This window comes from Manis javanica, chromosome 3 (genome assembly GCF_040802235.1).
Source record: "Manis javanica isolate MJ-LG chromosome 3, MJ_LKY, whole genome shotgun sequence".
In the NCBI taxonomy this organism is placed as follows: Eukaryota; Metazoa; Chordata; class Mammalia; order Pholidota; family Manidae; genus Manis; species Manis javanica.
In genome coordinates, this window is record NC_133158.1 from 205987720 (window position 1) to 206007258 (window position 19539).

Consider the following 19539-nt stretch of genomic DNA (forward strand, 5'->3'; position numbering starts at 1 on the left):
ATATTTCTTTCCTGTTTGAAGTTGAGTATTTTACAATGACTGATTTTATAATGAGGGCAAAAAAAATTAATGGAGAGGATGCAAATTTCCCATGGAAAGAAGATCCCTGCTGCAACGCTCTGAGCCTGGGCCCAGCAGGCAGAGGGGCTGCAGGGGAGGGGGTATTAGTAGGTGTGGCCCCCACCCTCCTCCACACCCCAAACTGTCCCTCAGGCCCACTCCAATCTGGAAATCGGGCTCTGTTTACTTCATTATGCATTTGCCCAAGGCTCACACTCTGGAATGAGAAGCATATTAACTACCTTTTGTAAATTCTTACCAAATTACAAAGCAGAGACACATTTTTATTCATTCCTTCAGAGACATTCCTGCCTATCCTATGAGGCAGACACCAGGCACTGGGGACATGGAGACCAAAGAAGCCACCTTCCCGGCTCCCACTGGGATACCACTTGCGCCCGCCTCAGGGCTATGTCACAAGTGTGCACAGTGCAGGTGGAGCACAGAGGCCCTAGGCCAGAGGGAAGGGGAGGAAAGGCATTAGCCTGATAAGGAAGGAAGGCACCCCACAAGCAGAAGAGCTCTCATTATCCGACACCTACTGAGCCGCCAGGCCCCAGGCTGGGAGGTTAGATCCCTCCTCATTTAATCCCCACAACAACCCTCAGAGGGGCAGCCATCATTTTTCTTCCTCCATGGAAAAGGAGAAGGAACTAAGAAGACTGGGCAAGAGGGAGAGGCTGGCAAGGCATGCTGCGTTCCCAGCAACCAGGGGAAGAGGCCCTGCTGGTTCCACTGCAGCCTCACAGTGCCCCAGGCTCCCTCTGCCTCTCCCCGCTCTGGGCTGAACCGGATCATTCATATGCAATCCCTGGACGCCCAGACTAAGCAAATGGGGTAGCATTTGAAACTCAGGGTCTGCAGGCTCCCTGGGTCTGGACACAGCCAGTTCTGCTGCCTTTACCTGCGAGGCTGGGCACTCTATGGCCACGCAGAGCGCACATGCTGGACACAAGGCTCCCAGGCAGACGGCATCTCAGGAGTCCTCCTCTAGTAAACAAGGCTGTGCGAGTCTCCACGCCTTGGTTCACGCTGCTGCCCTGCCTGGAATGCGGTTCCTACACATCCCCACTCACAGGTGTAAGATGCAAATGCCACTCCCACCATAAAACCTTCATTGGTTTCAGCTGCACTAAGTTCCTCTCCGAGCCGCCAGTCACACCAACAGAACCCAAGTGACTTCCCTGCGTGTGCGCATGTGTACACAGCCACACTGTCAATCCCTGGGGCCAGGACTGTGGCCCGTGCCTGCCAAGTGCCCAGGTTTTCCCAGTGCACACCAGTCACAAGCGGGAATTCTCTTCCTCTGCCTCCATGGACACAACCTCGGACTCCCCAATCCCCGAAAGGCCCCCACACACCTGCCGCCCCATTGTCCCCCCAGGGCCGGATGCTCAGGGAGTGGTCACTGCCCAGATGGTGAATGGTCCTTGGGTCTTGCATCTCGTGCTGGCACCATCACCTCCCTGCCCATTGCCCCCCTTACCCAAAGCCACCTCCCAGAGGCACCATGGCCAGTGACTGAGAAGTGAGGAACAGAAGTTCCCCATTTGTGCCTCAGAAACCAAACCAGGGCTCCAGACTGGAGGGGTGAGTGGTGGCCCCAGGAACCTGGAGCCCTTGCCCCATCCCATGCCCCAAGCCCCTGGTGGCCCTCCCCACCCCACAGGATGGGGGTTCCCCTGCCTCGGGTCTCCCAGCCACAGCACAAGCAGCGAGGACCAGGTAGGGAGCCTGTCCTTCAGAAAAACAACTCAGAGCCGTGGCTGGAGTGCCTCGGGGCCTCGGCTACCAAAGTGGGTCACTGTGGGGAAAACATAGTTTAAAAAAAAGAAGAAATCTGTTTCTGGAGCCTGGTCGCAGCACAGCCTGGGAGCCGAGTGCACCCTGAGGAGCTGCAGAAATCTCCATTTTCCTCCCCGGCAACTCATGGGCCACCAGGTCTCCAGTCCCCCCGCCCTGGCAGCCAAAACGAGCTCTGAGTAGAAATGAGGGAATCCTGGTCCTGGGCCCAGTATCCCGCCCACCCACCACCACTGCCACCTCCCAGGGGGCTCTTCTGTCCAGCCAGGGGCCAGGAGCCAGGTGGGGCCCCCAGAGTGGGGACTGTGGGGCTGCGTGGACGCCCGTCTCAGCTTTCTGGGTTGTTTCTAAACTGCTCCACTTCCCGTTAAGTAGGACACACCAGGGAGTGATGGCACTGAGCTCCCAGAGAGGCAGGGCAGGATGCACAGAAATGCCCCAGGCCAGGGCCAGCCCTCCAGGGACAGCGAGAGGCTAGGTGCTAACCCAAGGCCACCCACTACTGAGCGCTGGCCGGGTGGGCCTGACAGTACTGCTCAAGGGGCCTCTGCTCACAGGCAGAGGAGGGCTGGATCGCAAGCCGGAACGCTGGGCCAGCACCAGCAGGCCGTCTCCGCCAAGCCGCCTCACTGCACCGGGCCTCAGCCTTCTCAGCTCTAAAGCAGGAATCGACTCCACGGGTTGCTGGGAAAAGCAAATAAAATACTGTATGGGAAAGACGTCCGTGCGCAGGCTGGATGATAGCGTGCACAGATGTCAAGCATGGCTATTACTCCTTCCTCTGCTCTCTTCCGTCAATAAATCCCCAGATTGGCCGCATGTTGGCAGCTGCTGAACGGGGCAGGGTCGGGGGAGGGGGAGGGGGGTGTCCACTCCTGTCCTCTCTCCTTTGGTGTATGTGTGAAATGTTTCTAAATATGAAGTCAACACAGACGCGAAGCCGTGTCCCCACATTTTCCCAGCACACTTCCCTGGCCCTTCCCCACCCTCTGCTCACATACGCAGCTCTGGACTGTCAAGGCATGAACAACTTCCCACAGTGCCACGCGGGAGAAAAGCAAGAAAGCGAGTCAGCATTGGCCCCTATGGACCAACCATTTAGAATATGTGACCCAGCTGTCACCACCACGTTATTATTATTATTATCCCATTTTATGGACACTTTAGGACCTAGTTTTAGAGTAGAATGCTAGCCAGACTCCACACCCTGCCTGGCCTGCTCAGCCCCCTGCCCTCAGGCCTCCTCTCTTCAGCTTTAGGCCATTGACAGGGAAAGGCAGCTACCTTTTTCTTCTTTCTTTCTGAGCACAGGTTCAAACTTTCGGGGCATCACACTCCTCTGCACACAGCGCACTGAAGGTCCAGTTCATGCATGGTCCATGCGTGGTCTCCTTCCTGCCCCTTCATCACCGTCCCCGCTCCTCCACGTAGGTGCCTGCTCCAATACGTTGGCGGCATATCCTTAAATATGCATACGTCCCTGGAAATTATAGAGCATTGTTATGAGTGCGTGTCTTGAATTTTCATAAATGGCACTCTGTTATGAATCTTATTCTGCGTTTTACTTTCTTTAGACACTGTTTTTTGAGATCTTTCCTTGATGCTGGTTTCTGGTGAGATGATTGCAGCATTCCAGATGCACCTGTCCCAGTCCACTCACTCTTCCATCCCACCCCATGGACACCAAGACAGGCCCCCAGCTTCTCTCTGCCACAAACAACACTCCCTATATGTGTCCCTCTATTGGCCGGGGGGACCTTCTCCAGGGTCCATTCTAGGAGCAGGATCACTGAGTCACAGGCAATCTGTACTCAAATAGGTTAGTAATTATTTCAGTTGGTATTTGTCAATTGCCTAGGACAATGTCTTAAACACAGTAAGCACTATGGAGGTGTGTTCAATAAAGATAATTAAAGAAAATAAATAGCATTAAATTTGCCAGATTGCTTTCCAAAACCAGAGTACCAGTTTCCACTCCTACCCACAGTTCAGAGAGGTCTTGTGTTCATACAAGCTCACCAACTCCGTTTTGTCCACCTTTCTGACTTTTGCCATTCTGAGGAGCTCAGAGTCATACTCAATTGCTTAAATTTGCATTTCTCCGATTCATAGTATTTGAACTTCTGTTCAGATACTTATTAGTCATTTGGTCTTTTTTTTTTTTAAGGTGGAAGCTGTGCTAGAATGTGCTCCCACTCACCAAGGGAAGCCAAAGAATCTGAGAATCTTTGGGACCACATCTAGTGGGGGGTTGATTTCATTTCTTGGGGAAAAAAGAGGAAGAAGACAGAGAAGATGGAGGAGAAACTGTGGCAGAGAAGGAAGGACAGAAGGAGAAAGTGTCTTCTTGACAGTGAATTGTTTCAGTCAATCAATGAGGGCTCCTCCTGCCCCCACCGCTGCTGCCTCTCATGTGCTGGGGACATCAGGGTCCCCTGGAGGCTTTCAGGTCCTCACCCCAGTTTCTGGGTGGAGCCAAGAATCTGCATTTCTAGCAAGTTTCCTGATGGGACTCCTGCTACAGGACTAGACCCCACTCAGAACTGCTACATTAGAGGAACTGGCCACCCAGCCAGGGTGGGGCTGTCCCCTTGGGCAGATACCCCCTGTGAAAACATCAATCCAACCTTTCAAAGCACATTAAAATCCAACTGGCCACCCAAAGTGCCCATTACTCCTGCAGGAGTCAATGCCAGTCTCACCTCCAGGCCAGCCCACGGGTAGGTGAGTGAGGCCCCTGCAGAGCAACAGGTAGGGAGGCATTCCCGCTCAGGTATGCCTGAGGGTCAGCACCTGAGAGGGGCACCTCCCCCAGTGTTGTGCCCTAGGGGCCTCGCTTGCTTCCCCCAGCCCCAGCCCCCCCTGCTCACCTCCTCCGACCCCTGACCACTACAGTAATGGCACACTGCCTTTCATCATGCTTCATGCCTTTTGGCCTATTCCCATTCAGCACGCTCTCTCGCTTGATTCTTGAGACAACCCCCACTTGACAGATGGGGATGCTCAGGCCCCAAGGGTCCCTGCAGCAAGTCAGGGAAGAACCTCCTTCTCTTGCCCCTCAGCCAGGCCATCCCCTTGCCCCACTTCTGCTGCCCCTCGTGCGCCAGGCCTAAAGGAAGCACCAGCAGGCCCTCCGCTTGCACGACCGCTGCAGTGCTGCCCCCCACCAACGCCTCTAAGGGGGCTCCCATTCCTCAGTTCCTGGCCATCTTTCATGCTGGCCACCTCCTGCATTTTATTTGCAGCCTCCCTAAAGTTCTCTGAACGTTGAGCCTATTGTTCCCATTTCACAATGGAAAACACTGAAGTTCAGAGAAGTCAAGGGCCTTGTCCAAGGCCAGAAGTCCCTGAATGAGTTAGTAAATGCACACAACCTAGATTCAGCCATCCTGGCCCAGGGTCATTAATCAAACCACACACTCCTTCCTTCCCTCCTCCTCCCTAACTGCAGAGATGTCATTGCTCAGCCTGTCCCCTCCAGGAAGCCTTCTATGCCCTCTATCCCTTCCCAGGCACTCTCACAGGCCCCTGTATTAGTCAGAGCTCTCCAGAGAAACAGAGAAATTGCCTCATGTGATTGTGGAGGCTGGCAAGTCCAAAATCTGCAGGGTAGACCAGCAGGCTGGAGACCCAAGGAATTGTTGACATTGCAACTTGAATCTGAAAGCCATCCACTGACAGAATTCCCTCCTCAGGGACCTCAGTCTGTGTTCATTTCAGGCCTTCAACTGCTTGGGCGAGGCCCACCACACTGCGAAGCGTAATCTTCACTCAAGACTGCTGATTTAAACACTAACCTCTCTTAAAAATGACTTTCACAGTGAAATCTAGACTGGTGTTAGACCATATCTGAGTGTCATGTGGCCAGGTTGGCATGTAGAATTTACCATCCCAGGCCCTGAACTTCTTCTCTCCACCTGTTTTCACCTCTGCCATGTTTGTTTGTCTGAGTCACCACCAGGCCATGCATTCCCTACGGTGATCATGCATCTGTCTTGGTCATTGTTATATCCACAGACGGACACAACACAAGGCCCCACCCTTGTTGGTCTTGATAAGCATTCACTGGATGAATGAATGAGACTAGACGTCACTGCCCAGCACCACCGCAGCCATTGCCCCAGCACACACTGACTTCAGGGCGTGCGGCGCGCTTCCCTGTCCGCCGCTCATCACTCCCCTCAACTCCCCAGAGTCGCAGAGTGCTTTCTGATTCAGTGTCACTGAGCAGTGCCTCTGAGCAGAGGGAGCCAGGTCCAACCACTGGGGCCCCAGGCAGACCCCTGCCCACCTGCCGCAAGGGGTCATCACCTAGCTTCAGGCAATTGCTCATTCCCCAGGCCCTCTGCTCATCTCTGCTGGTGGCTGTCCTCCATGACAATCTCAGGCTTTCTAGAGAGGCTAAAGGGATGGCTTCCCTGGGGAAACACCAGTGCTCAGAAGAGCTGGGCTGCACTGGTAGAACACAGGTCTGCCCCCTGGAGCAGGGCTGGATGATAAAACACAAAACCTGTCTGGCCCTGCCTTCCCCATCAAACTTTCACCCGGACGATGTCACAGAAAATGCATATCAAGCTCTGTTTTGAAGCAAAAAGAAGCTGCATGAGGATGACCTGGGATGGGGGCAAGGAATAGAGGAGTCAGAGAAAGTGTGTGTGTGTGTGTGTGTGTGTGTGTGTGTGTGTGTGTGTGTGTGTGACTGTGCTTGAATGTGCACATACAGTACACTCTGGGCCTTTTATGTTCACATGGGTGGGTGGAGCCACCCCCTTTTCCCACTCTCAACCCCCACTAAGTACACCCCCTCACCCTGTTTTTTAGGCTCACCATTTCCATGGCTGGGCCCTGCAGACCGCTCTGCAGAAGGAAAATTGAGAGCCTGGCCAACAGTCTGAAGCTGGGATTGCCGAGGCTGGCGAAGGCTAAGAACCCATCTGGGGCCAGGAGGGCAGGAGAAAGGCTCTAGGGTCAAAAAGGAGATAGAGCTAGTCCCAGCAGGTCCAGTCAAGGGGGCAATCTCCAAGGATGCAGCTGGATAATGAGATGCAAATTGCCAGGGCTGGGGGCAGGGGAGATGCTTATATGCAAATGAACAGACCAGACTTCTATAAAGATTAAGTTCAGTTATATTTTTTAACCCCTTTATGACAAAATTAGTGTCCAAGCTGAGACGGCATGGAGCATCCCTCTCCAGTCTACAGAAGGGAAGACTGAGGTCTAGCCACAGAAAATGTCCAAGTGGGCAACAGAGAAGCAACTAAGTGCCCAAGCTCCAAAGAAATTCAGAGCCCCATCCCACAGCCCAAACCCCACCCCTCAGAATCTGCTTGCAGCCTGAGTCTCAGTGTGCAAACCACCCAGGCCCATCCAAGAGGCCAGGCCTGCCTCAGACAGTAGGAGCGTGGGGCCTGAATGATCAACGGACGAGGAAGAGGGCCAGGAGAAAGGAATAGCGTGGTCACAGATATGGGGAGGAGGAAGACAGACGTAGCAGTAGAAGGGGCACAGAGCAGCGTCGGCTTGACACTCTCAGGGAAGCAGAGCAGGTGAGGAGCCACCAGGCAGCTCACCTGCAGGCCGGGTCTCCAGGAAGCCTGCAGAGGCAGACCTAGCTCCGAATTCCCCTTCTGCAGCAAATGCATTACCTTCGGCACGTCACTTAACCCTTGAATCTTGATTTCCTTATCTATAAAATAGGAACTCATAGAGTAAGCAAGGCTCAAATGACATGATGGATGTGACAGGGCTTCATGAAGTTCCATGCAAATGGGAGCTACGGTCATTGTTCCTAGCCTGGAAATCAAACGGGGAGTTGGGGACAGAAGGTAAGTCTTCCCCACCGCAGAAAGCTATTATGTGTGCTAGGAGGCCCTGGGAGTCACTCCTAATGCTTTCTACCTCTTGAGTTCCCATACCTAGTGATTGGGATGAGACTGCAAATTGCCTCAGGATCAGGGTACTTGGCTTCTGTTCTGAGCTTTGGCTCCAGTCACCTGGTGGCCGTGGGCAAGTCTCTTCCCCTCTCTGCATAAGAGGGCTTGAATTTGGTGGTCCCTGAGGCACACTTCTTACGCAAAGAGAGATCCTGCCGAACCTTTGGCTGATGGATGACCCGTGAGAACTCAGTTTGGTTTTGATTTTAGTTTTGCTTCTTTAGCAAGAAATTCTTTGCATCGCATGGAGGAATGGAAAGCATTTTCACTTCCCCTTAAAGAGGAAAGGATAAGCCCTTATGTTTCCAAGAACTGGGCCTTTCCTAGCCTAGAGATGGATCAACAGGTCCTTCCTAGCGGCCTTAGGGCAGGGTCCTTTCTGCCTGCCTCTCAGAACCCACCAAGGGAGGAAATCTGGAGGAGGCAGGCACTTGAGGAATGGGCCTGTATAAGGCGGACAGGACGCTAGAGGGACAGCTTTAGGCACGCTGGTGTGGTATGCTGACAGAGCACACGGCCCACCACGTGACTTACAGGACTCCTCTGGGCAGGCGCCCTGCTGGGCCTGGAAGCCTATCTCCTATAACCTCACAACTCGACCACTGAGCTTCTGGCTGTTGCTTGAGGACATACTAGGCACTCCAGAGCTCTGGGGAACCCAGGAAGTTCAGTGGGCCAGGAGAGAGAAGGTCCCCCAAGCCTGAAGACCCCTTGAGCTGGAGACAGGGGAACAGAAACCTCATTATACACATCCATTTGAATCCCTTACCTTGTTCTGAGAAGGTTTTGAGAAGACTTTTGCCTGGTTACTACAACCCAAGTTGAACATTATTGGGAAGCAAATGTGGGCTCTTTCAGAGGGAAGGCTAGGTGACAGCAGGTGGGGTTGGGGTAAATTAACTCTGGCACCAGTGACCACAGGAGACTGAGAGAGGAACCCCTGATGCACTGAGGCAGGAAGAAGGTGTATGTGTCTGGTCAGAGATGGCAGCGTCCAAAAAAGTACTCCTGACTGCTAGAAAGGCCCAGCTGCTTGCTATTAGGGTTTTCCCTCCCATCACCCTCCCAGCCCCACCTTATCCAAGACCAGGACATTTAATAAATGTTTGAGGCATGATTAAAATCGTGCTTATCCTGGGTACCATCCCTCACTGCACAGAAGTTTGTTCCTCATGATGGAACAAACTGGAAGAATCCATGAGCCTTGGAGGCAAGACATGTGGGAATTGAATCAGGGGGTTGGCCAGGGGTTTACAAGTTAGTATCCGAGAAGAGGAACTCAGAGGTACATCAGTCCCTGCCCCAGGCCTGGGCCCAAATCATAGAGCCCAGTTTGAGTCTAGTCAAGCCATCACTGATGCCCGTGAGTCCAGGGGATATGCTTTCCCAGCAGGAGTCCCCACTGATTCCCAGAGGGGTCTGCCTAGGTTTAAGCAGAACCCTCACCAGTGCTTGGAGGCGTGGAAAACAGTCATGGCTTCTAGAAGAGCTGGCACGAGTTAGCCAGAGAGACAGCACCCTGCCAACAAGACTAGGCTCCAGATGGGCTCCTTCCCACTGCAGAGTTGAGTAGCCACGTCCAGCCCTGGGGTCCAGGTATGCCCAGTGGTGCTCGGAGGAAGGCCAGAGCTCATGGCACTGGGGACACCAGGGCCTCAGCAAGGATGCACATGCTGGCAGTGGAGGAGCCACTAAGGTCCTTGGTCACCACTGACTCAGGGTGGATCCTGCTGGGAAGGGCCTGACGCCTGGCTTGGGGCAGAGGCACTAGCCTCTTGCAGGCAGGCAGCAGTCTCCACACTGCAGTCTGGGGGATTTCCCAGTTCATAAAGTGCCCTTCATCTGCCCATTCACCACCTCTGAATGCATGCTTGTGAGTAAAGTCCTCCATTGTCACCTCTTAACTAAATCAAGCTTGACATTTATAGGGTACAAAGAAAGCCTCCAGTCAGAGAGATTGCAGGATGCAGCGTGACGCGGACAGCAGAAAGAGCTGGGCTTTGGCCTCTAACGAGCCTGCGATCCATCCCAGCTCAGCCGTGCATGGGCTTTTCTGCCGAGGGTAAGCAACTTACCCTCTCTGAGCCTCAAGGTTCTCCTCTCTAAAGTGGAAGGAACAGAAGGTACCTGCATCAGAGGACTGCAGGATTCAACGAAATGACATACATAAAACTTTGGCACAGTGCCCAACACACAAAAAGTCCTCAACCACTGTGCTTTATTCTTATAACAACCCCACCTCGCAGATATTGCAGAGTGGCCTCCATCTGAAAGCCATCCAACGGCACAGTGCACAGAGAGCATCCTCGGAGAGTGTCGCTCCAGATACCTGCTTCTGCATCCAAAGACGGCACCCCCTGTCTCAGTGTAGCTTCCAGGGCTCAGAGGACAAGTCCCCCAGAGAAGCCTGGGCAGCTCTCCAGTCCTGCTTGCCCATGGTGTGGCTCCCAGGTGGCCGTCGGGGCTCTCCACCCATTGTTGTCACAGCCACTGAGGCCCAGGTGCTCCTCCCACACTGCCATGCTGAAGGCACAACCTCAGGGGCCTGGAGTGTGACCCTCTATGGGGGTGGCCAAGTGGGCAGGGCCAAAGCTTCTTGGAAAGGGTCCAGAAACCTAGGTTTGCGCTAGAAAGAGCCCAGTTCTAACTGGCCAGTGCCAACAAATTTCCTCAAATAACCTCAGGCAGGTGGGCCTTTGTGAGGCAGTCAGAGGCCAAGGTTACTTTGCAGCAGGTGCCCATTGTTTTCCTCCTGCCCATTTCATAGCCCTCCTCCCTCTCTCTTGTTGAAAATCTGTCTCCACCACTCAATTGCAAGTTCCTAGAGAGAAGGGATCATGGCCAATTTGTTCATTGCTGTATTCCCAGCAGCTACCCCCATGACTGATGAATGAATAAGTACATCTCTGGAATACAGAATGTCAACACACATACGGGGCGTCATTAAATCAGGTGATCTGGAAACATTTCATGAACTCAGTGAGTATATGTTTCTGTTAATGCCTGTTAATGATGGTTTGATAAACCTGTGGAGACCACAGTGCCCTGGGATCAAGACATTTAATACTACCCACCCAGCAGAGAGTCAAGTCTTCCCTCTCACTGGACCTTGCCCAAACCCATCAAGAGAGAATCCATAGGAATGCCACTGGGGACTGCAAATAGTCATCACTCACCAAGGAACATCTGGAGTTAAGCACCTGAAAATGTAGGCATGAGCTGCCACTTGAACTTCCTCATGTGTCAAGAACTCCAGTTGAAGGATCATATTTTGATACTGCCCTGATCTTGAAATCCACATAAAACAAACTCATAAGAGGTTTTTGTGAAATCCCACACCTTCTGCGAATATCAGATGTCCTAAGGGAAAAGAAGGGAAGTGTGAAATTGTACCTCATTTTCACCTTCCGAGATGGGCACACCATTGCTGTGACAGTGAGCCACCCCTTTGCCCCTCTCACCACAAAAAGGGTCTGCGCAGTCCTGATGTGTTTGTTCTCAAAAGGAAACAATAGCTTCCCTCCTTCACGAGGTGCCCCCACTTCTATAATGTTTTCCTTCCTTGAAAAGCAACAATCACAGAACCAACTTAACTCCTACTAGAAAAATATCCTATGGCATTGCATTTACCATTGGACGTTTTCAGGAGTGCCAAGCGAGTATGAACCTCTAAGTCCACACTGGAATATTAGAATAAACATAATCCTCCATTTCTGACCACTGGCACTTCATCTAACCCCACCTGGACTGTGCTCAGCCAAAATATGGCAGTGAGAACTGATGAGCCAATTGCTTATGACTTGAGAGCAACATCGTCTGGGCACAAATTGATAAAGAAGCCCCAGAGATTATCACAAAAGTCAAGGAGGCTTAGAACTAATTCTATGTCCTTGCAATTATAAACCCTTTTTGCAAATCTTTTCCAAGGATGAGCCTTCCCTCTTAATTATTCCACAATGTATGCATCCCTGAAATTAGAGGCTCTGCTCAGCATTTATGACGGTACGCTTATCTTCCAGCCCAAAGACGCACTTTCACATGCTGATGTGCTGAGCCAGGCTCTGAAAAACAGCCCCTGAAAGCAGGCTGGAAAGGGCAGAGACAACCACCAAAATGGAGATATAGAAGAGGGAAGGTAAGAAGTGATGCAGTAAACGGAAGGAACAAAACGTCAGCAGCCTCAGAGACTCCAAGAAGGGACTAGTGGTTACCAAAGGGGAGGGTGGGTGGGGAGGGAGGGAGAAGGGGACTGAGGGGTATTATGTTTAGTACACATGGTGTGGGGGGTCACGGGGAGAACAGTGTAGCACAGAGAAGGCACATAGTGAATCTGTGGCAACTTGCTGCACTGGTGGACAGTGACTGCACTGGGGTATGGGTGGGACTTGATAATATGGGTAAATACAGTAACCACATTGTTTTTTCATATGAAACCTTCATAAAAGTGTATATCAATCATACCTTAATAAAAATAAAATTAAAAAAAGAAGTGATGCAGACAGTCCTATTACATTGATAGATAGTGGCCACAAACAGAGGGGGTGAGGACTTGACAATATGGATGAATGTTGAAACCAGTGTTGCTTATGTGAAACCATCAGAAGATTGTCTATCAATGATACTTAAATTAAAAAAAAAAAAAAAGAAGTGATGCAGAAGCTGCGAAAAGAAGCCCTACCCCTAAAGGAGAAAAGACCCTGCCCCCAAAGTAAGCAGCCTGGGAATGGGGAGATGTTTAGGGCAGGTGCAGAGAACTGTAACCCATGTCCCTATTTTGGAGACCCTTACAAGCTAATGGGGGAGGACAGTGCCCAACAAAGGTGACAAACAATGCAGAGTGAGCGCCTGGGGGACTCAGAGGGGAGACGACCATAGGCTTTGGTGGCCAAAAGGGGACTTCCATGAAGAAAGATTTGGATGCACAGCAGGAGACTGAACTCTATAAAAATGTTTTTCCAGTGGACTATGGACAGAGAAGGTGACTAGGAAAGGGCCCCAGTGTCCTCCAAAGCCATGGGAGAGGGAGGCGCAGAGGTGGGTGGACACGGGCAGAAACCAGCAGGGGGAGACTGAATGTAAGGACTGTGAACACAGACTCCAGAAGCAAGGTGATCTTGTGTCCTGGTTTGCCTGAGACAGTCCCAGTTTACTTCTACTGTCCCACTGTAATTATTAATAACGTCCTCTCACACTCTGAAAGTGTCCCAGTTTAAATGAAACATTATATGGTCACCCCAGCAGGAAGGAAGGATCTCTGGACAGTTGCCTACTATGCCCTCAGGTCTCTAACAGACCTAGGTCACACAGCTCAAGGCCCTCCCTGAAGGAGCCTGGTAGACCAGACTCCCCACATCCTCGTTACCGCCAGAAGCCTCCCCTCCACGAGCACCCGGGTCCTTTATCTCCCACCACCATCCCTTAGAAGTCTTGGCTTCCCCCAGAAAAATGAAAGATGTTCATTTAAACTTAAATAAAGACCTATGCAGAACCAGAGACTCCTTGAACAAATGAAAAGGGGATACTATTTTATTCTTACCAAATGAAAAAATATTTTAAGTCTAACAATATCAAGTGATGGTAGATTCTCATACAGTTGAATAGAAGATCACTGGGAAGAACAATGTAGCTCTATTTGGTAAAGTAGAAGATGTACACACAACACAACCCAGCAATTCAACCCCTCAGTATATGTCCTAGAAAAAGCTTCATGTGGCATGGAGACCCATGCTTCCTTATACAAAAGAATACTTAGGTGCCCTGGAGTGACAGTGGAAGATTGGGAAAACATCTAAATGCCCATTAAAGGGAGAATAGACCAATAAACTTGGCACAGTCATACAATGGATATTGTACAGCAGTTAAAATGAATGAACCAGTTCAAGAACACATGGGTCTCCATAGTGTTGAGGGGGGAAAGCAAGTTGCAGATGTATATAGTATAACACTGTCTGTACATACTTTCCATATGCAAAACTGTTTATGTACATGTGTATATGGAGTTTATGGAAACACACATATGCAGCCAAAGTTTAAAATTTTGAGTGGGATGATAAACTCTGAATTCAGGAGAGTGGTTGCCACTGTGGGGGAAAGTGAGGCAGTAAGACAGGTGCTCAGGAGGCTTTTATCAGATCTGTCATATGCTGATTAAAGAATTTTTTTAAAGATGTGGTGCAGATATGGCAAATGTTAAAATTTGATGAAACTGATATTAATGGATGCTTTTTATATATTATTAGCCTTTCCATTTTTTGTATTCTTAAAATATTTCATTTTAACAACAAAATTAGAAGGCTGGCTCCTGAGGGTTGGATAGCATAAGTGTGCTAAGGAGCAAAGGTTATAAACTACGAGGCCATCGGTGGGGACAAGCTTGGGTGTGCCTCCCCAGGTCCCCCCACATGGTGGGCACCAATGCTAGCAGCCTGGTGGGCCAGGATGGCACTCAAGCGTCTGGCTGAATGGGGACGAGGCTGGCAGGTGGGAGTGGAGCTACCCTCAGCCCTGCTTTCCCCTCCATCACTAGCTGGCTCTGGCCCATCCTTTCCGCCAATGGTCTGCAGCCCTCACAGTGCCTCCTCGGCCAAATGTCCTCTCCCCTAGGTTGTGTCAGAGAAGAACACAGTTCCCACTTACCAGACTGACAAAGATGAACATGTTTGAAACAGCCCAATATAACAGGTATGAATCTCTTCTGCAACACTTTAGTGTAAGAAATGTGATGCTGTTCATTTGTCTAAATCTAAATGAACTTGGCCACAATCCCCCACTCTCCAGGATGGGCAAAAAATGCAATGGCTGTGTGTGGATGTGTGTGCTTGTGAGCAAGCAAAAAGCGACAACCCTGGGACAGGCACAGTCGCAGGGGGGCCATCAGGTGAGAAATTGGGGATCAACAGAGGTGAGGCTTAGAACCTCACCCCCCCTGTTTTGAGAGAAATCTTCCGCATCCATGGATGTTTTGTTGCCCTTGTCTAGCTTGGATTAATACTTAGTCTATAGCACAGACCTGATCATCTACACTTGTCCTCTTACAGCACTAAATTACGCTTTCTATCTTTATCTTGCATCTACCTACCACTTCAGCATTTTACTTAAAAAAAAAAATAAGGGAGAAATATGGGATTCACATATAAATCAAGTATAAAAATCAAATGAATAATCATATGACTTGATTGTTTATAGTTCATGATGTGTGATCAAAACCTTAAGTTTCTGTGATGACTGCCCTTGCACTGTTCACCACGTAAGAACTTAGTCACTATGTAAGAACTTGTTCGTTATGCTTCAGAAGATTAGAGACTGTTGAGAGTTCGGCTTGGGATTGATTAATGATTGTGCATTAAGTCCCCTATACAGAATTTTATTGTTGTTAACAACAATTTGATCAATAAATATGAGAGAAGCCCTCTCAAAAAAAAAAAAGAAGCGACAGCCCTGGAGTCCAGGCAGCACACCCCCAAGCCTTGTGGGGTGTGCTTCCCTTTTGCTCCACTGGGCTTTCGGATCAGGTTGACCTCTTTAGTCTGAGTAAACCCCAGGGACAGGAGGAGGGGAAGGCCCAGGGTGGAGACACTGGGTTTACTAAAATAGGAATAAGGTTGACATGACCCCACTTTTACCCAAGCCAGAAAATGTTACCAATGATTATCTCTGGGCAATGGGATTATAAAGGCACTGTACGTTCTTTGATTTATCTGTGTTTCCTCAATTTTCTAAATGAGCACATATTGCTTTTGCATAATGAAAATGACAAGTTATTAACTTAAAAAGTTTCTACCACTCCTCTGGGCCCAAATCCAAAGCCACTTTCCCCACGGGCTGCTCCCCCAGCTGAATGCATGAGCCTTTCTGCTCTGGAAGCCCATGGGAGTCAGACTTCTCCCAGCTGTCCTCCATCTGGGCTATAGTCATTTCTGTTTATAATGTTGCTTAACTGCCAGCCATCTACCTCCCTGCGGCCCTCAAATTGTGCCCTACCCACCTGTGTGGTGACTGGGGAGACCGGCGTGGCCCTGTCCCATACTAATATCAAGCACTTTTTCAGTTGTGATTTTTGCAACAAAACTCAATAGTATTGATTCTCTTCCTTACTTTGTAGATTTGGAAAGTAAAGCTCAAAGGTAAACAGGCTATCAGCGTCAGGGCAGAACACGGGAGACCAAGGCCCACCTGGCTCCCAGGCCTGATGGTATGCCCACAGACACTGCTGGGGTCAGACCTGGATGGAGAGACACTGAATCGTCTTTCCTTGGGGCTTCCGTTTCACCTCATCTGGGTCGGGAAGAGTTTGTAGGGACTGGGCACGCGTGGCTCAAAGCAGTCAAAGAGGCCCTTTTCTCCCTCTGCCACGCGAGATCCCATCCAGAGGCCTGTGTTCTCAAGAAAATGAGTAAGTTTAATTCAGGAGTATAGAATTATCATCTCCCTCGGATAACAGACTAAGCCCCATTCCCCAGCAGTGTTTTCAGTAATAACGAGGTAGTTTAATCTCCTGCCTGGTTCATGGTTCAGAACTTGGGCAGGGAAGAGGTGTCTATAAAGATCCCCTCAAAGGCCACAAGAGTCCTACTGACCACAAGGAACCCCGATGTCCTTCCTCCTGCTCAGTGTGTTGGGCTAACTCAGGCAGGGTTTCTCAACCTTGGCATTATTGCTATTTTAGAAGGGATAATTCTTTGTTGTGGGGGGCTGTCCTATAAGTTGCAGGATATTCGCCAGCATCCCAGACCTGCCACTGGACGCCAGTAGTACCCCCTCAGCGGTCCCCAGACGGTGCCTCTGGAGGTTGAGCACCACCACTCAAGAGCTTCCTGTTCCCAGACCCGCTGCTCTCACACAGCACAGCGTCTGCACAGGAGTGTACGTATTAGATGGGGCCCTTCAGAACCAGACACCAGGCGGTATACCGTTCACGCAGGAATGGGGGCTTTGGCACCAAGTCACAGACACATACATTCCTAGCATAGATGGTGAAGAGCAATTGGGGACCCACTTGTTCAGTCAGTCAATCAGTGAGTATATATCTATACTGATCAGTTATTATACTCTGGGTGCTGTGCTAGAGACAAGGGACACAAAGATCAAGAAGATAAGCAGAGTCCCTGCCCTCCCATAGCTTTCCCTTGAGCAGGAAAACAGATATTACAACAAAGTACGTTAAGGGTCATAATGGAGAAGGGCAGGGGGCTCTGAATGAATTCACAAAGGATGGACTTGGGGGTAGCAAAGGACCCTTTGTATCACCTGGAACTATGAAACATTGGCCTAGCCAGCAAGCTACCCTTTCCCACCTAGCTCCCTACTCTTCAGGCTCTAAAGTCACCCCTGGGATCTGGAAGCATGGTTGCGACCATCACCTGGGGCCACATAGGCCCCAAAGTCTTGAAGGTGTGTCAGGATCTAGTTGACTTTGCTCCCAGGTGTAACTTGTGATTCCATTTTGAGCCATGTGAGGCTGTGCAGTAATCGAATTAGGCAAATATTATGGGGAAGAAAATGGGCCTGTAAGTAGCTTAAAGTGATGGAAATGACCTGAAGGTGGCCATGCAAATGGTCTGTATAATATCCTGTAATAACCCTGTCCAAGCAGCCCGAGGAGGTAGGCTTCCAATAATGAGGTGTCTGATTAGAATAATGTTCAGTGGCAGAATGTGTGAGTGTCTGCATAAATCAGGCCTTGAGAGCCTCCCCAATTAGCCAGAAAGGAGACAGGAAAGGTGGGTGCCTACCCTGCACCAGGAGGCTGCCAGGCAAGCTGCAGATGTGGGGGAAGAAAGCTAGTCATCCCCATAACTATCCCCAACATTTTACAGCACTCTACAGTTTATAAACCCTCTTCCTCTTACGGCTATTGTACAGATTAAATGATATAATGGTCCTTTGTGAGATATTTAATGGTCAGTGTGGGCTGTGACTTTCATCCCAGCACCCAGTATGTTCGTGGCACATAGTAAGTGCCCAAAAAATAGAAGCTATTAAGTAAGGACCATGCAGCAGAGACATGACTGTTTTCCAGTGTAACTCTGGGGGGGAAATCCCAGGGAAAAATAATTTTGAAACCAAAATCTGTCCAAGGGAGAAATAAAGTGGGAGAACTTAGAAGCAGCCCACTTCTGCTCTCCCATGTCTCTTTGCTACCCAGCTGCAGAAGAAGAGGCCCCCAACCCAACCTTTCTGGTCCAGATAAGCCCTTGCTTGCCCTTGTAATTACCTATTGATATGGAGATGTGCTTCTCCTCTCTACCCCTTGGAAACACCTATTGTGTGGAGATGCACTAAAGCCAGGCAAAAGATTCTGGAAATGTTGCAATTTTACCCACAGCCCGCCCTCCCAGAAGTCTCAGCTTGCAGTCTACTCACTCTCCATCTTCTGCAATGGCCCCTGGGCAAGAAAACTGGAGCACTGTAACCAGACTAATAACATACAATAGCAACAGCAATAAAATAATGCTAATCCTCAAGCCAGAAGAGTCACCTAGGTTCAAAGTCCTATGCAGATTAAGTCCATAACTCTCCCATTCCACAGGCAGGCAGTAGCTGAACAGGTAGGGAGTTCAGAGCAATCATCATGTGGCAGCTGCAGCCAGGGGTGCATCCAGGCCACAGGGACTGTAGAAGAAAATAACCTTAAGGGCAATAAGATACATGTTTTAATGACACCAGCATAGGCAAATCTTGTCCATCAGGTAGGATGCATGCAAGAGAGTGGCCCTGTGATAGGACAGTGGCAGGAATGGGATCTTGTCCAGGTCTAGTATATCAAACTTTCACCTCCCCTCCTTGTGGGAGTTACAGATGGGTCAATATACAGGGCTATGGGAGGTATATGTACTGGCCATGAAGATAAAACAAAACTTCCCCATAAGATGCTCTTACCTCCCAGATGTTTTGGGTACACTACCATGATCTTTGGGGGCCACTCTGCTGTTATTGCAGGAATACACAGGAGACCAGCTTCCAGGCCTTTTCCCCAAGGTTCCAGAAGGGCCAGCCATTGCTGGTCCACATATGTCCAAGGCCACGTCCACTCAAGAGAGTCTCCAGGGTTTAATGCAGTTGGAGCTGGCAGCAGGATGTTGCTCTGCTGGCCGTATCCTGGCTCCAAGAACTCCTCTTTGGTTTGCACATGCAGTTGTACAGGAGAGTCAGCAATGTGTGTCAGCATGTTCACAGGGCTCAAGGTTCCTTTTTGGGGCTTCTCATTCAAACACCTGTCCATAAACAAACTGACCAGCCCCGTAGACTATTGGTGTCCAACTTCAGGCCAGATTTCAACAAACCATTGTACCTCTCTATCATGCCTGCCCTGGTAGGGTTATATGGTGCATGAAACTTCCACTTTATTCTTAATTGCTGCACCCATTCTTGTAACACATGTCCAGTAAAGTAGGTGCCTTGATCGCTCTCAATCACCTGTGGCTGGCCATATGCTGCAAAGAGATGCTCTAGGCCCCTTTTGGCCATTTGCTGATTGGCACGACATGCAGGAAAAGTGACCAACAGTCCAGTAGCTGTGTCCACACAATTCATGGCATACCGATATCCTTCTGATATGGGCCATAACTCCAGGGGGAAAATCCCAGGGCAAAATACCTTTGAAACCAAAATCAGTCAAAGGGAGAAATAAAGTGGGAGAAACCTGTTTATTTCATACAAGCAGTCCACTTCCACTCCCCCATGTCTCTCACCCCTCATCCAACCTCTCTGGTCCAGATAATCCCTCGCTAGCCCTTGTAATTAC

General features: G+C 50.1%; 1 protein-coding gene across 3 annotated transcripts in view; it reads right to left on the minus strand.

Annotated features, from left to right (window-relative positions):
* GFRA2 (GDNF family receptor alpha 2) overlaps positions 1 to 19539 on the minus strand; it is a 158820-nt gene that overhangs the window by 115937 nt on the left and 23344 nt on the right. For 2 of the 3 annotated variants that reach the window (XM_073232643.1, XM_073232645.1), the window contains exon 3: positions 3148 to 3343. The exons of the other annotated variant lie outside the window; for it this stretch is intronic. In XM_073232643.1, the coding sequence (XP_073088744.1) occupies positions 3148 to 3193 (46 nt within the window). In that variant the 5' untranslated portion in view covers positions 3194 to 3343. The remainder of the gene's footprint in view (positions 1 to 3147; positions 3344 to 19539) is intronic. 3 annotated transcript variants of the gene reach the window in all.